The 19,611-nt window shown below is 36.4% G+C and overlaps 1 protein-coding gene across 4 annotated transcripts in view; it reads right to left on the bottom strand.

Moving 5' to 3' along the window:
• ZEB1 (zinc finger E-box binding homeobox 1) overlaps window positions 1-19,611 on the bottom strand; it is a 122,491-nt gene that overhangs the window by 19,592 nt on the left and 83,288 nt on the right. For all 4 annotated transcript variants that reach the window (XM_041487023.1, XM_041487005.1, XM_041487014.1 and 1 more), the window contains exon 2: window positions 4,301-4,501. In XM_041487023.1, coding sequence (XP_041342957.1) covers window positions 4,301-4,501 — 201 coding nt within the window. The remainder of the gene's footprint in view (window positions 1-4,300; window positions 4,502-19,611) is intronic.

Raw genomic sequence — 19,611 nt, forward strand, 5'->3', positions numbered from 1 at the left:
GCACCAACAGGTTGTTGGTGCGAATCAATAAACAGCCAAGTTGTTCTTCATTTTGGTTCATTGGTTAGCACAGACTGGGAAGCTCCCACAGGAAAAGCCACTGCTGACATTTCTGTCGGTACCTGGCTCATGGCAGGAGTACATAGGAGAGCTACATTGCTTGGTTTGCTCTTTATCAGTACTATGCTATGCCAATAGATGTGAAACTGAAGTGTAATTTTATAGTTTCATTATGGAATCCTTGGATGCTTCAGACCTACACTCTAGAAAAAGCCTTCTAGGTGATGCAGAAGGTTAGAGCACACAGGGCTCTGACCTGAAATGGCAACTGTTACACTTCTGTTACTTCACTTCAGCGCAGGAAGAAATCCTTTAGGTTGGCAAGTGAAAAACCCAGAACATTCCAGCTTTTTAATTACAGAAGAAGCCAATTTCTCCTTTATAGAAGGAAGATGATAAATCCTAGGAGAAATTTTAAGTTCTCAAATAATACCAGCTTCCTCAAAGGAAAAGCTTAATTCTTCCTACTTTGACCAAAGCCCACAGACCCAAGGTATCTGCAAATAGTGACAATTCAAACACATTCTTACTTTACACAAGAAATGTGTTTAAAAGGAAACTGCAACTCTCTAATCTTACCTTAATTTCAACTGACATCTAAAAAACTCCCTCAGATTTTGGGTCATGGTACCAGACTTGGTTCAGAGTTTGTAAGATGGACGACTGGACGCGAAGCAAATTTAAACCTAAAATTTAATTTCTTGAAATCAAACACAATACAAACCCGTTGTTTTCCTTTAAAGGAGGGGTTTTGATGGTTGTGATTTTTCTCCATTATGAAATATGATCTACATGAGGGGGGATATCAATCAGTAAGTTATTACTCTGGAAATTTCAATTACATGGTCTCCAGTAAATTCCACTGGCTTCATTACAAATAAAATTTATGCTTCCCAAGAGAATGTCAAGGAATTTATGGAATTACAGATTAATCTGGTGAAGTTAAACTCCCTCTCAATTCTAAAAATCCTAATCTCTGTTGGCACTGTTCTTTTCCGAATGACTAAAAGCAGGGCATAAGACAGGGAGAAACCCTTTTCCACAGGGAAATGCTGTAGGAATAATTAATAATTTGAAAAATATTAAATAGATATACATCTTTATAGCTATGTATGGTCCACAAATACAGGCAACGTTGCAATTGTGCCCTCAGAAGCCCAGTTATCACACAGCTGGGAAACAACGGAATGGGATGTGATGTGGGATGTGATGATGGGGGAACAGACCTTAAGACACTGTTCCACCAAGCAGAAGTCACAGCTCTGAGTTCCAGAGGAAATCCAAGCTACCTGCTAAATGACAGCTCAAATAGAGGTCTCCACAAATAGCAGCTAGGTCATGAGTATCCATCCTGGTATTGCAGCTGGACATACCAGATAGCTGTAAAACAAGTTCTTGGGCTTCTACGTCTCATCACTGCTTACGAGCTACTGCTAAGAGACACAGTGGGGCTTCCCAGGGTTAAATGCTGATGATTTTCAGACGACAGGGAACAGTGTTAACTAGCAGCAGACATGCCTGACAACTACTGACATTGGCTGACAGTAAAGATCTCTGCATGGCTAAGATAACTGATCAAACTGAAACCAGTAGCAAAGTGGAAATTTTGGCTGTAGGCAGAAAGACAAACTTCACTGAAATTTCCACTGCAGTCTTTATCTTCAGAGAAGGAAATAAATTCCGAAGTCCATCCAGAGAGCTTCTAATTTAAATTCTTCAGAGCTAATTTTCTGATATTCATGTAGCAAGCACTATATATAGCTTGCAGGATTGATTGGTTGTTTGCTTTTTGATCAAAAACATGCCACACGCAACCCACCAAATGCCAGCACACACTTTTGAGCATATAGGCTCAAGCTAAAATTTGATGACTTAAAGGAATTTCTGAATTCCAGAAAGTGCATAAACATAAAACATATTTATGTTTTTTTTCAAAGATATCTTAGTTCCAGTCCTGAAACCTCCAGGTTTGCTAAATACTTATAGTACATACTAATGCTCTTTTAAGAGCATTATTGCAGTAAGTTTAACTCCTGCTTTTTTTTTTTTTTTCTTTTAATTGTAGCATAGCTTTTACTTCTAACTAAAGCAAGGAAAAATCATAGTACAGAATCATTGCACACATGAATGCTGGCACACTGTCAACAACATGTACAGGATACACGTGGTTCACTTTTTTAAACCCATAGGACTGTTTCAGTTAAACCTCTTGAGAAACACACCTTATATTTAAAACACCTGTTCCTAGGGTCTTTTAGAAATTCAGTTAGAATGACTGGAAACGGAAGGAAACTAATCTGATACAGAAATGTTATGTGTGTTGTTTCTATTCTTGGCAATTCATGAACAGAATAAATATGCAAAAAACTCATTCTGTCAAGTTCAGCTAAACCCAGAACTACTGAGTACTACTTTACTGATGAAACACAACTTACTAAAACTGCTGTAGAGTATATTTTTCTAAAGATAATCACCAGTTTTGAAGACAGTTGCACACCATCTACCCCAGAACATTTCCCTGTATGCGAGATCGTGTATTCAGTACCTCCCTCTTCATATTTCTAACATGTAGCCAAGACTGATGAGGTGATTTTCAGCTCATACCTTTCCTTCTAGGAAAGTTATCAAAAGAGTAAACAGTATTCTACCCTAGCAAATCAAAGCTCCATAAAACCTAATGTAGCCTCACTTTTCTCATATAGCCATTGCCAGAAATTTCAACTATTTATTTAAAAAAAACCCTGTTATCAAATTAAAAACTCTTCCAGACTGTTACAAAAGAGGCTTCAGAATACATAATTTTTACAGAGCAAATTTGTGGTTGTTGAGCAAGTTTGTATGGCAATTGATTAATCTTTTGTCTGGCTACCAAAGAAATTTTGTCTTCATTAGCAAACTCCAAAGCAGAGAAACATTGCTTACATTTCAAATCTTCAACCACAGAAGAATTTAACATTAAAGAGAAGTTAGAATTTTAGCAAACAAATTTTTAAAGGTTAAAAATGGTGTATTTCACATAAGGAGTCAAAAAAGATGGTATCACATGTCTAGAGCCCTGAAAACCCTCAAAGTAGCCTGAGATGCTGTGTGATGGGTACATATCCAGAAGACATCCAGTCCAAGACGTCTTGAACACAAATGTCTGGGAGCCAGTGCTCTTCCTCCTTCCCTTTTCAGATTTCCTGCACCTGTGTTTGAAGGGTTCAAGCCTACCCAGAGCCCACTTTAATGTAACCACAATTTCTGAAGCCTGCAGGAGAGCAAAGACATTACAGGAGAACTAAGAAAATTACCTACCCAATAATTTAGCTCCAAAATACTCATTTCCCAGCACAGCATACCTTGGCAGTAGCAGCTATGTAAAAACAGGCTGAGCTGATGCTATTCTTTGAGCTCTCAGCTGGACTGCAGTCGGGGGCCATATGACTGCTTTTCATTTATTTAGATGGAAGGTCATGCACTGTGTATTAAACCACCAGTGTTAAAAGGTGGATGCTAGGAATTGTGGCTGGAGTTCAGATATGCTGAAAAATATTCTGTATCTTTCAGGGCATTAAGGCCAAATTCCACAGTAAATTCCACTAATTTATGCATTTATCCCAATTTGGCTCAAAAGTAAGCATGCTGTGTGATATTATGAAACTCAGTATCTGATTCCACAGTAAAAAAAAGGCCCATTTCCTGTCTGTTTAAAATTTTCAGGTTCTAAACCTTCTGCATAATATGTGCAACACTTGCCTTGTTCCAGTATTTTCAAAATAATGATTCATTATGACTTACATAGCCAATTCTAAAACTAATAATCTAAAAATTACTTTTTCTGTGAAAAAGAGAGAAATTAACATCTGATATTTTTCAAGTTTTTTGTTTACTGCTTACTCCCCAAGCTGAGCCAATCCTGAACCTTACAAGGAGCTCTAGCAGAAACCTGCCAGGCAAAGACTTGAAAAAACCAAGACCAAGTAACTAGTCTTTAATCAGCCTTTGGAATGCTACATCTACAGTCTGGAAACTCCTGATAAACAATGCCAACAGAATTAATGCACCTCTGAATCTGCTTCAAATAATAAATGAAGAACATGTAGTATGGTATAATAAATATGTTATAAAAATATGTTATATCTTTTTTGATTGTAAATCTTACACGTTATTTCAGTAATAAAGGGACCAAAAAAGTTCTATTGAATCTTCATTGTAGAAAACTTTGTTTACATAGTATCATCAGTAGAAATGAACATACCTTCATCTTCCCAACAAGTGTTTGTACTCCCGTCCCTTTCACTGTTTTCTGGTAACACTATATGGTCCGTTGGCAAGTCATCTTCTGGCACACTAGCATCACAGTCTGCTGCATCCGTTACACTTTCCTCTTCCACTATATGCAATTTATCTTCATCATCTGAGTCTGAGTTTCCTTCTACCACATTGTTATAATTGGTGACTGTGGAGAGACAAAAACAAAATACTGATCAACAAACATACTGTTAACTGATGGCATGGGGTCACATTATTATTGCTTCTTGCCCCATGGGGATGGCACTGCCTTGTCAGCAGCTTGGCTGTAATGTTGGCACACCAGGAGCACCTGACAGCTCCTGGGCTCCCAGCACCTCTCACTGTGCACACCCAATATGAGGCTGCACAAGGAAAGGCAGCAGGCTACTCCAGAGTTGGAGCCACAGTGGAGCAACAGAATTCCATCTGGATCACTCCAATGTGGATGCCAGCACTGCTGTGTGTCTCATTTATGGTTATTATGGCACTGAAGACCCCGTGGGCCCAGGCTGAGCACCCTTCAGAGAAGGCACCCAGCTGCTCTCGGGGTCCCATGGAGCCAGCCCTTTCCTGCAGGCACACACTGTGTGCTCCCCAGCCTGCTTCCCACTGCCTCCTCCTGTAACCAATGGCACCCCACACTCCAGCTGTGGGAATCACAGGGAAACAAGTGGGAACAATAATGAGATTGACTTCAGAATGGCTTAAGTGCTCCTGATCCAAGCTAAAACGCTCTTGTAGTTACACCCATTAAAGACTCAGCAGGATGAATGTGAAAGGAAAAATTACAGATATCACTTAGCTAGGGAATCACACATAATATTTGCCCAGTTACCATGAAAAGGTAATAAGTGTACTTTCTTAGCCTGGAGAACATATTGCAAGTCTTTGGACAAAGGATTACATGACAATATGTATGTGTCTGTCATATGTGAGCAGATTATTATTAAAACAGTCTTCATTTGAAGGCACAAAAGATCAGTTATGGTTATTTCAGCTTAAAATGTAAGGAATTGTAAGCAAACTGTATTAAGAAAAAAATTACTTTCACAATCTGTTTAAATGCCTTGTTACTCACACTGAAGTTAAACTATGAAACAGATCTACATTGGTATTATTTCTTCACTGCCAAGTTTGAACTTCTTACTAAAATGCTTCAAATACAGTCTAAGAAAGAGAATAAATTTATAGACGGATAAACCAACAAGACTTGGCTGCAGCACTCCTTCAGTGGTTATCAGAATTACACCTGGGAGGCACATAAGCATGGTACTTTATGATACCTGCATCCTGTCACTGTTAGTTCACAAGAAGCCAGACTGATTCTTTCATGTGAAATACTGCCTATTAAAGTAGATAAATAGCAAACCAGGCTCCTGCTCTTCTGAAGTTAGCTCTTTTTTTTTTTTTCTTAAAGTAGATATTTTAGTCATTTAAAAATGCATGTAACCAGGAAAAGTGAATAATATTATGAACAGATAGGCTACTATCTCATTTCCTTCCAATTCAGGAGAAAAATGTATCATCTAAAACATGCATGAGAATGACAAAAGAGCCTTTTCAGTTTAAAACAATCATTCAATGTTTCCGTATTTTACAGACTGCTATTTGAAAAATGTAGTAACTCCCTACTACACATGGTATTGACATCTTCTAAAACAGCAAATTTAGGCAAATTGCCTAAAAACTAGTATCTGGTCCATTCCAATTGATAAATTGATATTCACTTAATATCCTCTAACTGATTTTGCAAAGTAAAACAGCTTCTGTAAGTGACGCTATAATACTGTGTGATACAGAAGACATACAAATATAGGAGACGAATTCCCTCACCAAAGCAGACGAGATTTATGAATTTATTCTCCTGAGAAATGGCAAATGCAACTTCAAAAAAGTGTCAGAACAGACTTAAAACAAGAGGAAGCAGAAAATAATTTTAGCCTTTTCTCTTGATTGGGTTTTACTGACACTTAGATGCAGAGTATTATTAATACAAAATAACAACATATTTACATTTGCCACACATAAAAGAGATAATTAAGAGCAGGGATCAAAATTTATAGGGATAAGTTCAGATGTAGATAATGAATACTTTATTTTTTAAAAATAAATTTCCTGTTTAGTTTTGGAAATTAAGTGGCATTCCTTATATTAGACTTAGAGTGGTTTTATGGAAAACAAAACCATAATCAGTTTGTCTTCAAGAATTCGACTAATGAAGAAAAAATGTTTCTTCTTTCCTCGTTAAATACATTACAGATAAAATATATTCATTATGGCTCTCTTCACCTTGAAACATTTCCATACATCCTCACCATACTCAAGTTCAAACTCTGCAAAAGTTAAAAACCCCTCCTTCCTTATAAAAAGCAAGGAACAACTGGTCTTCAGGATTTCCATTTCTTCCATTAAAAATCAGTTGTCAAAAAGGCAAGACAATAAAGCAAAAAAGAAATCTGGCTCTAACATTTTTTTCTTTCCTCTCCCCAAAATGCTTTGGGGAAAATATATCTGCCAAAGCTGCATCTAAAAGGTCTTAGCACATTTGGGGCAGCCAGGCAACCCATCACCAAACACAGCAGAAAGTCAAACACTTAAAATGACAGAAGCACTCACATATCTACACATAATTTTAACTAAATTATTACATGCTGCTTTCCTTCTGCAAGATCCTTGCCTCATCTAGTGCAGTAATAGCAAATGCAAAGGGAATGCTCAGTTTTATAGAGTGAACTGAGTATTTGTAGCCTTCTGCCTCATTTGTTTACATTGCAAAGTGATTGCTCATACTTCTTATTCCCTTCAGCCAGCAGTGTTCCCAAAGCTTCCCTTATAGGATGCTAGCCAGAATGGGATTCCATATTATATGGAATGTATGGCATATGCTTATATGCAATATATTGTAACTATTAATTGTACAATTATATGATGACATCTTTTATATTCTATGTAATTCCCTTACATAGTATTCAGAAAGAATGCTTCAAAACATATAATTAACTGAACTGTAGTAGGGTGATGCTATCTCCATTTTGGAGATTAGAACCTGGCTGCTTAAAATCCAGACAAGTCTCCTGGCAATCCTGGCATTGCCACGTCAGTGCAGAGCACTCCAAGCTGCACTTTTCAGAGGACTTTGCATTCATACAGTGTTTTACACATTCAAAGCACACTTGTGCTCATTCCAAATGCAGCTGTGCCCAGAGCCCAGGTACCTTGGCCCGTGTGCCACAGCAACTAGAAACATAGAGACCACTTCCAAATAAGTGACCTTCCAGAATCACATAAAACCTCTTTCAAAAGGAGAAAGTAAAATCTAGTCTTTTTGTGGAGCTTTGAAATGCCCTGGAGAGAATGCTTTTGGTTCCTGCAGCCCACTACTTAAATCACTCTGCTTTCCAGCAATTAAGGCAACGGTTCTGGAGGCAACAGCTTCCTTTAATAAACACCCCTGATTTATTCTCTGGGCAGCATCCCTCCTGTGAAAAAATTATGTGATCACATAATTAAAGATCTTATCGTTATGCATACATGCAAGAGACAAATTAAAACAGTTTGAACAATCTTCATTTCAACATTCTCCAACTTTTTTTGAATGCTCGGCTTTCAAAGTCAAGTGTTTGATTTCAAAGAATGTATTAACACTCTTTAATGGAAACAATGGTTAAAAAAACAATCACACCCTGTAATTTACTGTATTTTTAGCTAATTAAAATTAAAATCAAAATCCCATTACATGATACCATACTGATACCTTCATGGCTGCAAATCTTAGCTTTAGCAATGCAGATTTGCTCCTGGCACCCTACAAGACGAATGGGTGGCAGTAGGAAGCTGCTGCCTCCATTTGCTCAGACAGATTTTGGCTCCATGTTTCATAGGAACTATGGCATCTGGCATTCAATTCCAGAGGAAATCATCCTCCCCCTTTCCTTTCTTCAGTTCAGGCCTACAGCCAAATTTAAACCTTCCCTATCTGTACATAATTTTGTGTGCTTTCTCCTTTTGTCCTTGATGTTTCCTCAGAATAGTGACCACTGAAAGAAGAGGACAGCAAGCTCACAAGCCTTGTTCAATGCCTGGCGCCACAGCAGATGCTGAAGTTGGGAGGAATAAATTTCAGTAAACCTTTTTGGATAAAGATTGAAGTATATTCAATACAAAAGCAATACGTAGAGACAACTGCTTACAATCTCTGAAAGAAATTAAATTGACTATACATAAATGATGGCTTCAAGGGGCTTCTAATTTGGCAAAATATTCCATGCAGAAAATAAAACACACATAAAACCTTGCCTGGAACAGTTACGGCTTCCCAGTGAAGGAGCCACAACTATTTCAGACTTCAGTACTGTTTACTTTCAGCTAATGTCATTTAAAAGTAGTGACTAGCTAAATAAAATAATTCAGCCTGGATCACAGAAATCTGGCACCACCAGCAGTCAGTGTCTCCACGATGAGACATTGCTCTATGAAAAGCAAGGACAATTAGAGAGGTTACGTCACCCTCGGCCACCACAGCTCCAGGGATGGCCATCAGCCGCAGGGGACAAGCAGCAGACCACTGAGGGGTGTCTTATCAAGATAACTAAAAGCTACAGTCATAAGCCATGGCTGTAATCAGCTGAAGACAGGTCACCAGACAAGCAGGCATGATGTATGACACACACACGGGCCTATTCTGTTCAATGTACAGTAAGACACTTTAGCAAAATTTTACATTATTAAAGTTTAATTATTAATTTCAGCTTTACTTTCATAGATTAATAGAAAGCCTCAAAACATAAATTACATTGAAGACAAAATATTTATTCAATGAAACCAATTTTTATATCATTAATATATAAGATTTCAAATAATTATGAAACAGTAATTAAAAATACATTTTATGAACCATAATTACTTTTTCTCCTCTTATCACTTTCTTGATACAGTATCCTGATTCATAAAGAAAAAATCACTAGCTATAGTTGAAATTTTCCTTGCTCTAAGAACAAATGACTGCAAAATGAACTGCAGCAAATGAGCTGCACTTTCTGGATTTTTACAGTCCTTAACGCAAAGCAGATGTATGACATTGCACAATTCTAATTAAAAAAGAAATGTGCTCAGATGCAAGTAGTGATTAAAGAGCTAAAACAGAGATATATATTATTTTGCTGGTTGAATACAGGTGGGCAACCATGATACATATGTCTAGTCAAATCAAACATGACATTTGAAAGGAAAAAATTGCTAGTTGCTGATTTAAAATCAGTAAAACTAGGAAATTCAAGGTGAACACCAAGACTGTGGTGATGAAAGACTGTGGGATTCATTGTTTCCATAACAGAATGGGTGAGTCTCCAAAAATACAATTATTATTATTGCCACCTGGGTGGCAATGAAAGGAAAGCTTCTTAAAAAGCTCTCACCAGTTACCTGCTCACCACTCCCCAACCCAGACCTGCCCCCAGAATCATTAGATGACATGAAAGATAACATTCCCAATACAAGGAATGACAGAATCAAGTTGATGTCACTCAACAAGATAAAAACATGTGGTGGAATACGCATCAAAATGATTTGAGATCAGGTGGCAAGAGGACAGAACTGCACTAAAAAGAGGACAGAATTCCACAGAACTAAGGCAAAATGCCTAACATGTAGTACTGGGATCTGGAAGGCTGCTTTGAACCTGCTAAAACCTTTTGCTCAATACTTGACAATGGTCACTGTCTTTTATGCAGGATCTGGTCCAGCATTCTTACTAGCTGTCCTTTATATACCTCTCCATACTTATCCCAAAAATCCTACCTACTTCCACTGAAGGAAAAAAACCCCCAACTTTTAGGAATTTGTGAGTTAAACAAACACTGTAGCATTTTTTAAGATGTTGAACACGTAACTAACACATCTGAATTGTGTGAGCTCAGCATCTCAAAACTGAACTGGCAGGGGATGTAGAACAGGTGTGAGAGATTCTGATCTTTTAGAAATCCTACTTCTAAAAGCTTTTCAAAAAAAAAGCTGTGAATGCTCATGCATGAATTCTCCTAGAAAGAAAGGTTTGATTCTACAGACTGGAACAACTCCTGTGCTCTCTGAAGTTCATTCTGGGTTCATGGATTTCTGCTCTGACAGCCTACAATCATCTCTTGGAAACCATTTACTCTTTGTCAGCCCACCTGAAAATCTGCTCCTATATATTATTTAGATCTAGTGCAATATTTAAGCAAAATATGTTGTGAAGTCTGAAACCTAGTCATTTAGCATTCGGTATTTTATACTTAGATTTCAGGGTACACTATTAATTTTGTTACTACTCCTGAATGAAATGCCATACTTTCAACTCTCCACTGATAAGCTGCATAGACTTTTACATTATTTTCATATTTTTCCTCTCAGTTTAATACATACAATTGACATGCAATAATATACACAGAACCATGCTATCATCTGAAGCAGAAACACGAGAAAGAACTTAAGAAAAAAGAAGGTATATGCTCATGCTTCTACTAAAATTCTCTGCTTGGAATTTTCTGGCTTCTGGAATTCCTAAATGACTTGTGTTGTCTTCATACCTAAGAGCTTAATTTTCTGTGAATTTGCCTGCTTACTTCTTGAATTCATGAAAATTTTGGCATCCACATTTAGTAAAAGTAGGGCGCTCCTGTCATGGGAATGATTGGTATCTGACTCTAAGGCTTCGGAATGCTGAACATTCGCTTTACTAAAACTATGTTATATTATATTATACTATACTATATCTATACTATAAAGAATACTAAAGAATACTAAAAGATACTGAAGAAAACTCGTGACTGTCTCCTGACAGTTAAGACACAATTTTGACTGATTAGTTAAAGAAACAAAACAATCTTTAGTAGAATCTAATTAAGAAATTACTTCAAGTAAACAATATCTTAACACATTTCACACGTGCAAAATAACAAGAGTAGAGAGTAGAGATAAGAATTGTTTTTCTCTTCTCTGAAGCTTCTTTCTGTCTTTTTCAGAAAATCTTTGGGAAAAATTGTCCTTGCTTTTCTCTGTGAAGAGAAATGGGGCTACATCCACATTAGTCTGAGGCACGCAGTTTCACAGCTCTGTGTGAATAAGTTTCCTCTGTGAAGAAGTTTCTATTCTGGCAGAATAAGTTTCTTCTGTTGATTTTGAACCTACTCTGCACTACATGCAGTGGGTGTCCATTGTGTGCCCTCCTTGTGTGCTCTGTGCTGTCCATGATTTTATACACATCATAGCACTGCCCTCCCCTACAACGTGAAGAGTCTTGGTTCACTTGTTACTCAGACAAAAGTTTTTCCACTGATCATTTTTGCTGCACCTCTCTGGACCTTCTGTTCTGCTGCATCACTGTGTTAGCAGGGGGAGAGGTGACAATCTAGAACTGCACTCAGCATTCATCTTGGATTAGAATGGCAGCACGACAATGCACTGTTTTCTTCTCTATCCCTTTTCTAACAACACAGCCATATTTCTAGGCGTTTTCTTGACTTCCACAAGTAATTAAACTGGCATTACTAAAGGTTTATTATCTGTAAACCCAGAAGTGCTATTCCTGAATGGTAACAATCAGCTCAGAACCCATCACAGGACCCTTTCTCAACATACACTGCTTCACTTTTATTCATCTAGAATTTTACCTGCCATACTACTGGCTTGACTATGTGGAAACACTGTCATTATTTCCCCAAACAAGTACAAGAAACCCTTAGTGAAAATATTTGCTGCTTCACACTCGTGTCACTGGCTTCATCAGGCAGCAGGGTGATTTCCTAGTAGCACTGGGATGGCCAGCAGCATTACAGATGAGAGTGGAGGCAGCAAAAAACATTCCATTAAGTAGCCTGTTGAATTCAGTAAAAATACACAATGAGATCTCATTACGTGCAAAGAATGAAGAAAATGTATTATACCCTCAATTAAATTGTTCAGGAACAAAAACCATGCCAAAGATTAGTTTCTGAAACAATCAATTTAAAATTTAATTTAAGAACAAACTCTCAATTTTCAGAAAAGTCATTCTGCTTTTAAGAACAGTATATGTGCTATGACTGTGGAGAGCAGAACTAGCTTTCATATAAAAAGTTTAACTTGTGGTGATTTATATTTGTGTAGATATATACACATGTGAGTGTGCTCACACAAGAACGGGGAAACTGGATTGAGTCCTTCCTCTGCCTGAAGGGATCAAATTTACATCTCCCACACATGTTTATATAAATATATGAATAGTTGGAAAAATATAAGTCTAAATATTTATATGTACCAAGCACATTTCTGATAATTTTGTTTAACTAATAAAAACCTCTTTCAAAATAGCTTTACACCTCTTAACTGAATTCTAGTCAAATGCAGCTTGACACACTTTGACTGAATATTCCAACACATTAAAACCCACAAAATTCAAGAATCTTAATAAGCACTATGGTATATAAATCACCTCAATACACATGCACTGGATCATTTGCTCTTCAGGTCAACTCAAAGAAACTTTGAGTTTAAAATAAATGCTTTGCAAGCAGACTGCAGAAAAAATGTGCTCTAAATACTTTACCAAGAGAGACATTGGATGTTTGGCTTGGCTTACCCAACACACATTAAAATCAATGTTGTAAACAGAATTTTTCTGCTTGTCAATTTTAAATTATGGTTTTAAAATCCATCAGCATTTGACACTAAAAAAACACCTGACCCTCAATGTCAATGGCAAAGTCTGCAGTAAATTCTGATGATCTAAGTCAGGACCAATTCCCCAGAACAAGGGTAATGGCTACAGCTCGGCAACACTCCAAGATGACATTAGTGGTACTTGGAGCAAATGTGGCAAATATTCCAGTCTCAGTGAGAAAACTTTCTGTTGGTTGTCTTTGTTCTTATCATCAAGTCATTTTCAGGTAACTTAGTCCTACATGCAAAATGACATTGGAACAGGATGGTTTGGTCATGTACTATTTGGAAATGCAGGACAAGCTCAAGGCTTCCCAGTGGGGCAGACATGGTGGAAGTTTTGCCACCACTGATGTCTGAGTGTTACTTGTTACAAATGTATAGATCCTACAAGGCCAGGAAATTCCAAAAATCCACTCCAGTGCTCAAATGAGAATTCAGCTGTATGTAGAACAGACACGAATGCAGAGATGAGAAGCAAAGAGTACACACAGACAAGCATTTCAGGTGTTTAGCCTTGGTCCAAAAATAATCCTTAACACAGGAAACATTTGTTTACATATGTATACATACAGATACATACTTACATACGTATTTTCAGGTTTGACAGCCTAAAGTTAGATTTGGAAATGAATACCTAAATCATAATACAAAAATATATGCTTTTGAAATATTTCTCTTATTAGGGCTCCTAGAGTGAAGTAACTTAAAATATAATTTTCACCATGTTGCTTTGAGACTCTTCATTACTCTGCAGCTTTTCTGTGTTAAAAATGCAAGCTTTGCAAAATGAAGTCTTTCAGTCTTTCAGTGGCACAAAGGGACTTGCAAAGGGACTCTACTGGATTTGCAAATGATGGTCATTTTTTAAATGAAAAAGCTAACTATCGCCCAAATTTTCTCTCTTTATAGTCTCTGGATTGATGTAAATGCTACGTGCAAATACAAAAACTCTTAGTGGCAGCATAATTTGAAAAATTCTATTTACTACAAGGTGCTGACAAGTTTGAAAATACTATAAATAGTTCCATAAGAAAGAAATTAACCTTCAAAAACAAGACAGCCAAAGGTGTATGAGAAAATTAACTGTACCCTTTGCCTGTTATCACCACTGTACAAGCCAAGGTTTCTACAAATGAGAACTTAACTCTGTGTAATTCCATGTCATTTGCTGCTGTCAGGAAGCTTTACAAAAACTTATAGGAAATTTAATACTTTAAGGAAGTATCTATAAAAACAGTGAAGTATTTATGAAGCAGTGAAAAAAGAACCATATCCCCTCCATGCATTTTTAAAAAAATTTCTATAACTTCAGTGCAGCTTTAAACACTCAGAAGGGAAGGAGCCATGTACCATTGTACACTTTTCTCTCTCAGGGCTCCCCCATTTCACATGCTGTCTCTCAGGGAGCTGCAGAAAATGCACAGTAGTGTTCACTCAACACAGGTGACAAAACTTCTCCTCTGCAGCACTGAAGTTTTTACAACCGTTTATATTTGTGACTGCATTTGGACAAAATATGAAGCAGAAAGTGGGAGCAGCTATGTAATACACAGGCATGAACTTTCAATAAATCTGCACTCTGTCCATTTTTTACTTTCCAAAGAACACACAATTTTTCCATAAGTTGCACAGGCTTAAATAGAATATCTTGATGTTATTAAAAAAAAAATCTGAATTTTCAAAAATATACTGCAGGGACCAATTCTGGGTAGGTAGCAATGTTTTAGTCATTGTTTGATTAAATCAAAGATGAAAAAAGTGGAAACCTTTCCCTCATGTCCCATGTCCTATATGACTGCTGGTAAGTTTGGATTTCTGTCACCAGTATTAGTTGCACAGTTTATCATATTCCTCAGAAGACTGGAAAAATTAATATGCACACCCAAATCTGCCCCTCACATTCTGAAGGCTGCAGGGGTTTACTGCCTCCAAGACAACTGAGCACCATGATCATAAAAATCAAGTGTAAGATGTATAAATATCTGAGAAACCTTCATCTTTTAGTACCTCCACTTACTGAACAAATGGAAACAGTGAATTAAACTGATGAAAGGCTGAGAGCAAGAAGTATGTCCATGTATTACATAGTCTGTTTAACTCTTCAAAAATTACTTTTCCACTGGGGTGACTGTACCACTCTGCTCTATGTTCAAAATACTCTTAAGTCCATAGAGTTGACACTTTTTTCTTTATAAAACTTCTCAGATATTGAAAAAAATTAGCTAAGAGATGCATTCAGGAGATAAGGCAATTACTTTCTCAGAGACAGGTTTTTTAAAAGATGATTTATTATTACAGTAGAAATTAACCCTTGCACACAGAAAAATGCCACCCACCAAAGAGAAGCCACAGAAATTTGTCTCATCATTAACTGGCACTAGGTACCAATGGGTTCCAATCATTTGGGAAAATGTGAGAGAAGCTTATTTGATTGCAGCAAGATGGAGACACTAAATGTAAGATACATACAGGCATAAACCACACACACCAAAATTACATAAAAGTTCTTTCATACTGACCAACTTGCTGAACAGGTGTAATATCCTATTTCTGATCACAACTGCAACACAAATCAACACAACTCTAACACAGTTGCTTTAGATTTATCCTCATTAAAGACTTAATCTGAATTACAGTTTGATAATTACCTTAATCCATGCTGAAAAACTCGACAGCTACATTTTCTACAGCCACAGCATTCTACATAAAATGCTGGGTTAGTAGAAGCTATCACTTGTAACCAAACCCACTCCATGATGCCACTCAATCCCTCATCAACTCACATACCATTAGGCCAGGTTAATCCTTTAGGAAGACACAGCTGACATGTTTATATAAATGTATGTATTTCATAATACTGGTTATTTTATGTAACATCATTACCTAGGTTTATAGACAGTAAATATTTATTTCAGGGATAATAAAAACACTACAATACCAGTTTGGCTTTAAAGTTTTCAGATCCTCTTAAATTCAAGCAGAAGGATGATACTCCAATGGCACATTTTATACACAAGAATAGCCAAAAATTTTATGACTATCATAAGATGCCACTAAAAGTCTTCAGCATTACGAAAATTTTATATTTGGCACACATACCACTGAAATTAATCACATGCCTTGTGAAGCTCTGACATAATTCTTTACTCATTCCTAAATTAATAGAGTAATAAATGATGCAATTTTGAAGACATGTTACATAAATATAATCTAAATGAATAACTTAATAAAATACATTTATTTAGACTACAAATTTCTTTTCATTTCATATTTCACATTATTTTTTCCTAATCTCCAAGTAATTTCTTAAATATACCTCTTGAGAGAGAGGTAGTTTGTCAAATGCACAATGGTCATCTATTTATTTTGACTGTAAGTTCAAACACTCCAGTATTCTATTTGTCTATTAAGTTGACAAGTTACATTTTGGCTTCACTCCCATTCTACATATAGCACTTTTAAAGGTGTTTTATGTTTCAGTTTTCAAAATAAGTGTCTTGACTTTCGGATTCAGGGTAACTAATTTGTAGTGATTATATGTTATTATCATGACAGATTGTTACAGCAAACATTCCTAATTCCCTTTTTTTTGAAAACAAAGATTACAAAGAGATGCTAGAATATCAAAATGTAGATGAATATAGTCATAGCATGCAATTTGGATGATCTGGTTTGCTACACATACCTGTGTACCTTGACTAACACGAGTTTATTATGCATATTCATACATGATTTGCACATAATTTTTGCATTTATATTCGCAGCTAATCAACCAAAACATTGGCAGCAGAAAATTGCTGTCTGGGAGTGGTATGACAAGTTCCAAGTCCCTCCAAATTTAATTGTCTACTATATTTCTGCAATACTCATTTTTACATTACAGATTTTTCACATTACTGATTTTCAATTCTTTTAAAATATGAAATCACTGACCATTTATATAATTTATTTGTGTGAAGTGGGAAATAAAGAACCATCTAAATTCTAAGTGTGGCTTGTTCCCTTTGCAAGATAATGAACAGCTATCATTCTCAGGAATCTACTGCAGTGTAGGAGCATGAAAAGAGAGATGGTCAAAAAACACACAATGGATTTACAGCATTTTACTGGATTTCAAGGATAGACAATCCCTGGTGTTCTCTTGAAACAGGTGGCTACATGAGATTATGAAAGGCCTCATTTATCCTGTTTAAATGGAAGCCTAAAGCTTAAGGAATAATTTAATTTTCAAAAGATGCATTCCATGAGGACTATATACATTGCTAAAATAGTAATGGGAAGTTTTATGTCAGTGGATTTTATACACTTAAATCAGAATTTTTAAATTTATACAAATCAGAATGAAACTTAATTGGTATTTCTAATATTATATTAAAGAAATAAACATATTTTGCCACACTAAGCTCTTGAAAATACTCCAAAAGACTATGAATGTATTCCACAGCACACATTAGCAAGATGTTATTTTTCTCTGAAGCTCAAGTAATTTATGATAGATGTTTCCAAAGCTGGGGCTAACTTCTTTAAAACTGTAATCTGGATTTACACCGTTCCATTCCTGTACACAAATTGTTCATGTACAGCTACTCTACAAAGGCATTTAAACCCAGATGTTTTGACCAAAATCTGGACAAACCAGTTCTTTGGCTCTATGTTGAAGAATAACCACTATCTATCTATTGCAATATTTCACAGTCACTGTTAGCACATGCTTCAAGAGAAGTCTGGTTCCCAAAGAAGGTATGAGAACACAATAAACTTTTGGGATTTACACAGCCATGCTGATACTGACACTACAGCTGCCCCCATCAGAGATATGAAGATTCAAATCAGCATCGAGAAAGTGCTGCAAGAATGAAGAGAAACACATGCAAGAGCCTCTTTCTTAAAGAAATTAAAGACATTAATATATGCACTCTAACACAAAGAAATAGTAAATTAGGCACTAGCCTAAATTTAAAAAAAAAATCACATTTAGTTCTTAATATAAGTTACTCAGATGAACTAGCGAACTATTAAATGTTCTAGCAAACTGTTTCAGACTGTTTCCCTTAAAATCTGAAATAACATCCTGAGAAAACAGTACTGCTAGCCTTGAAGAATGATACTCTATCTATCAAAACAGTCTTAAGGAATAAAAAAATACCCTGCAAAGCCAGGAACTTCAGAGCAGACATAACATGATGACACGATATTATCTCTGTCTGAACTTACGTGGAAGAGTAAGCTGGGCAATGAGAGCCTGGAGAGCAGTGCCACAGAAAACAAGGAAATGGTGTGGAACTGTGTTGGGGAAGGTCTGGGCTGGATAGCAGGAAAAGGTTTGTCAGCAGAGGGTGGCTGAGCACTAGAACAGTCCCTCTGACTGGCAGAGCAGTGGAGCAGGGCAAGAAGGCCAATGTCTGCCCTTCCTGCAATCCTGGAGGCTGCTGGCTCCTACTCTTCCTTTCCTGAGCATCAGGGTTCTTTGCTGATGCTAGTCTTGCCTTTAAGCCTTATATTCCTCTGATTATAGTTAATTCTTACATTTCTGAATCCTACCAGCAACAGAAATTCCTATCAACTGCTGAAAATTTGCATATTGCTCAATGATTTCAGAAAATAATCTGCCTCTCTCAAGAAATGTCAAATTCACAAGCAAATCCAGTACAGGGAGAAACAGCTGTAACTGACACAAGTGCCAGGATTTCTAACATTCTTATTAATTTTTTACATAATTTAAAGTATTTCTCCATCTTAAAGAAGCAATGCCCAAGAAAGCATTTTTAGAATCAGGAAAGAAATAGCTTTTCTTACTGAACAGAACCGAAGTAATTTGGTCTGTAATGTGACCAAGATCCAGAAAAAGCTGTTGTGTTGTCTTCTGCTGCACCTCTGGAGAAACTCCTTCAGCTGCTTTGCTTCATTCAGCCTCACATTTGTTTCTTCATAAACTCTAAATTGAATTATTCCTTACACTATTTTGCATTTTCCAGTCACCAAAAAACCCCCCAAAACCCACATGCAAAAATATTTCTAATCTTTCACTCACTTGTTGCTATGTTAAAAAAAAATAAAAGAGAGACTGCAGATAATTATTATTTATATTTATATAATATTATCTGCAATTATTATTTGGAGGGGCAAATTAAGTGTTGGCACAGAACAGTGGGACAAAGAAAAGAGCTTTTTTAACATTCTTCAGTTAGTGTTAACACCAATGTAAAGTGAGCTGAATGAACAGTAGCTAATAAGCTAATGCTAAAAGCTTTCTTAACTATTCATAATTACTTTTTACAGTATGCAACTACATGATACACTGAATTTCTATGAAAGCATGCACACACGTTTGCACAGGATCAACACATGGCACAGTAAAGCTGGTAAAAGTTTGCTAAGCAAAAAATACTTTAAAAATTAAAGCAAATAATGATAGTTTAAAATTAAAAAAAAAAAAAAGAAAACTAAGATTTTTAAATATGATACTGGAATTTACTGTACAGCAGGTGTGTTCCAAGACTTATTAATGGTGATGAATAACTGTACTCAATTTAGTCCAACACCTCCAAATTCCCACTGTCTACACAAGGATGAAGTCAAACATTTTGAGACTTTAATTTA

This window comes from Pyrgilauda ruficollis, unplaced genomic scaffold, assembly GCF_017590135.1.
Source record: "Pyrgilauda ruficollis isolate IOZ18807 unplaced genomic scaffold, ASM1759013v1 scaffold12, whole genome shotgun sequence".
Taxonomy (NCBI): domain Eukaryota; kingdom Metazoa; phylum Chordata; class Aves; order Passeriformes; family Passeridae; genus Pyrgilauda; species Pyrgilauda ruficollis.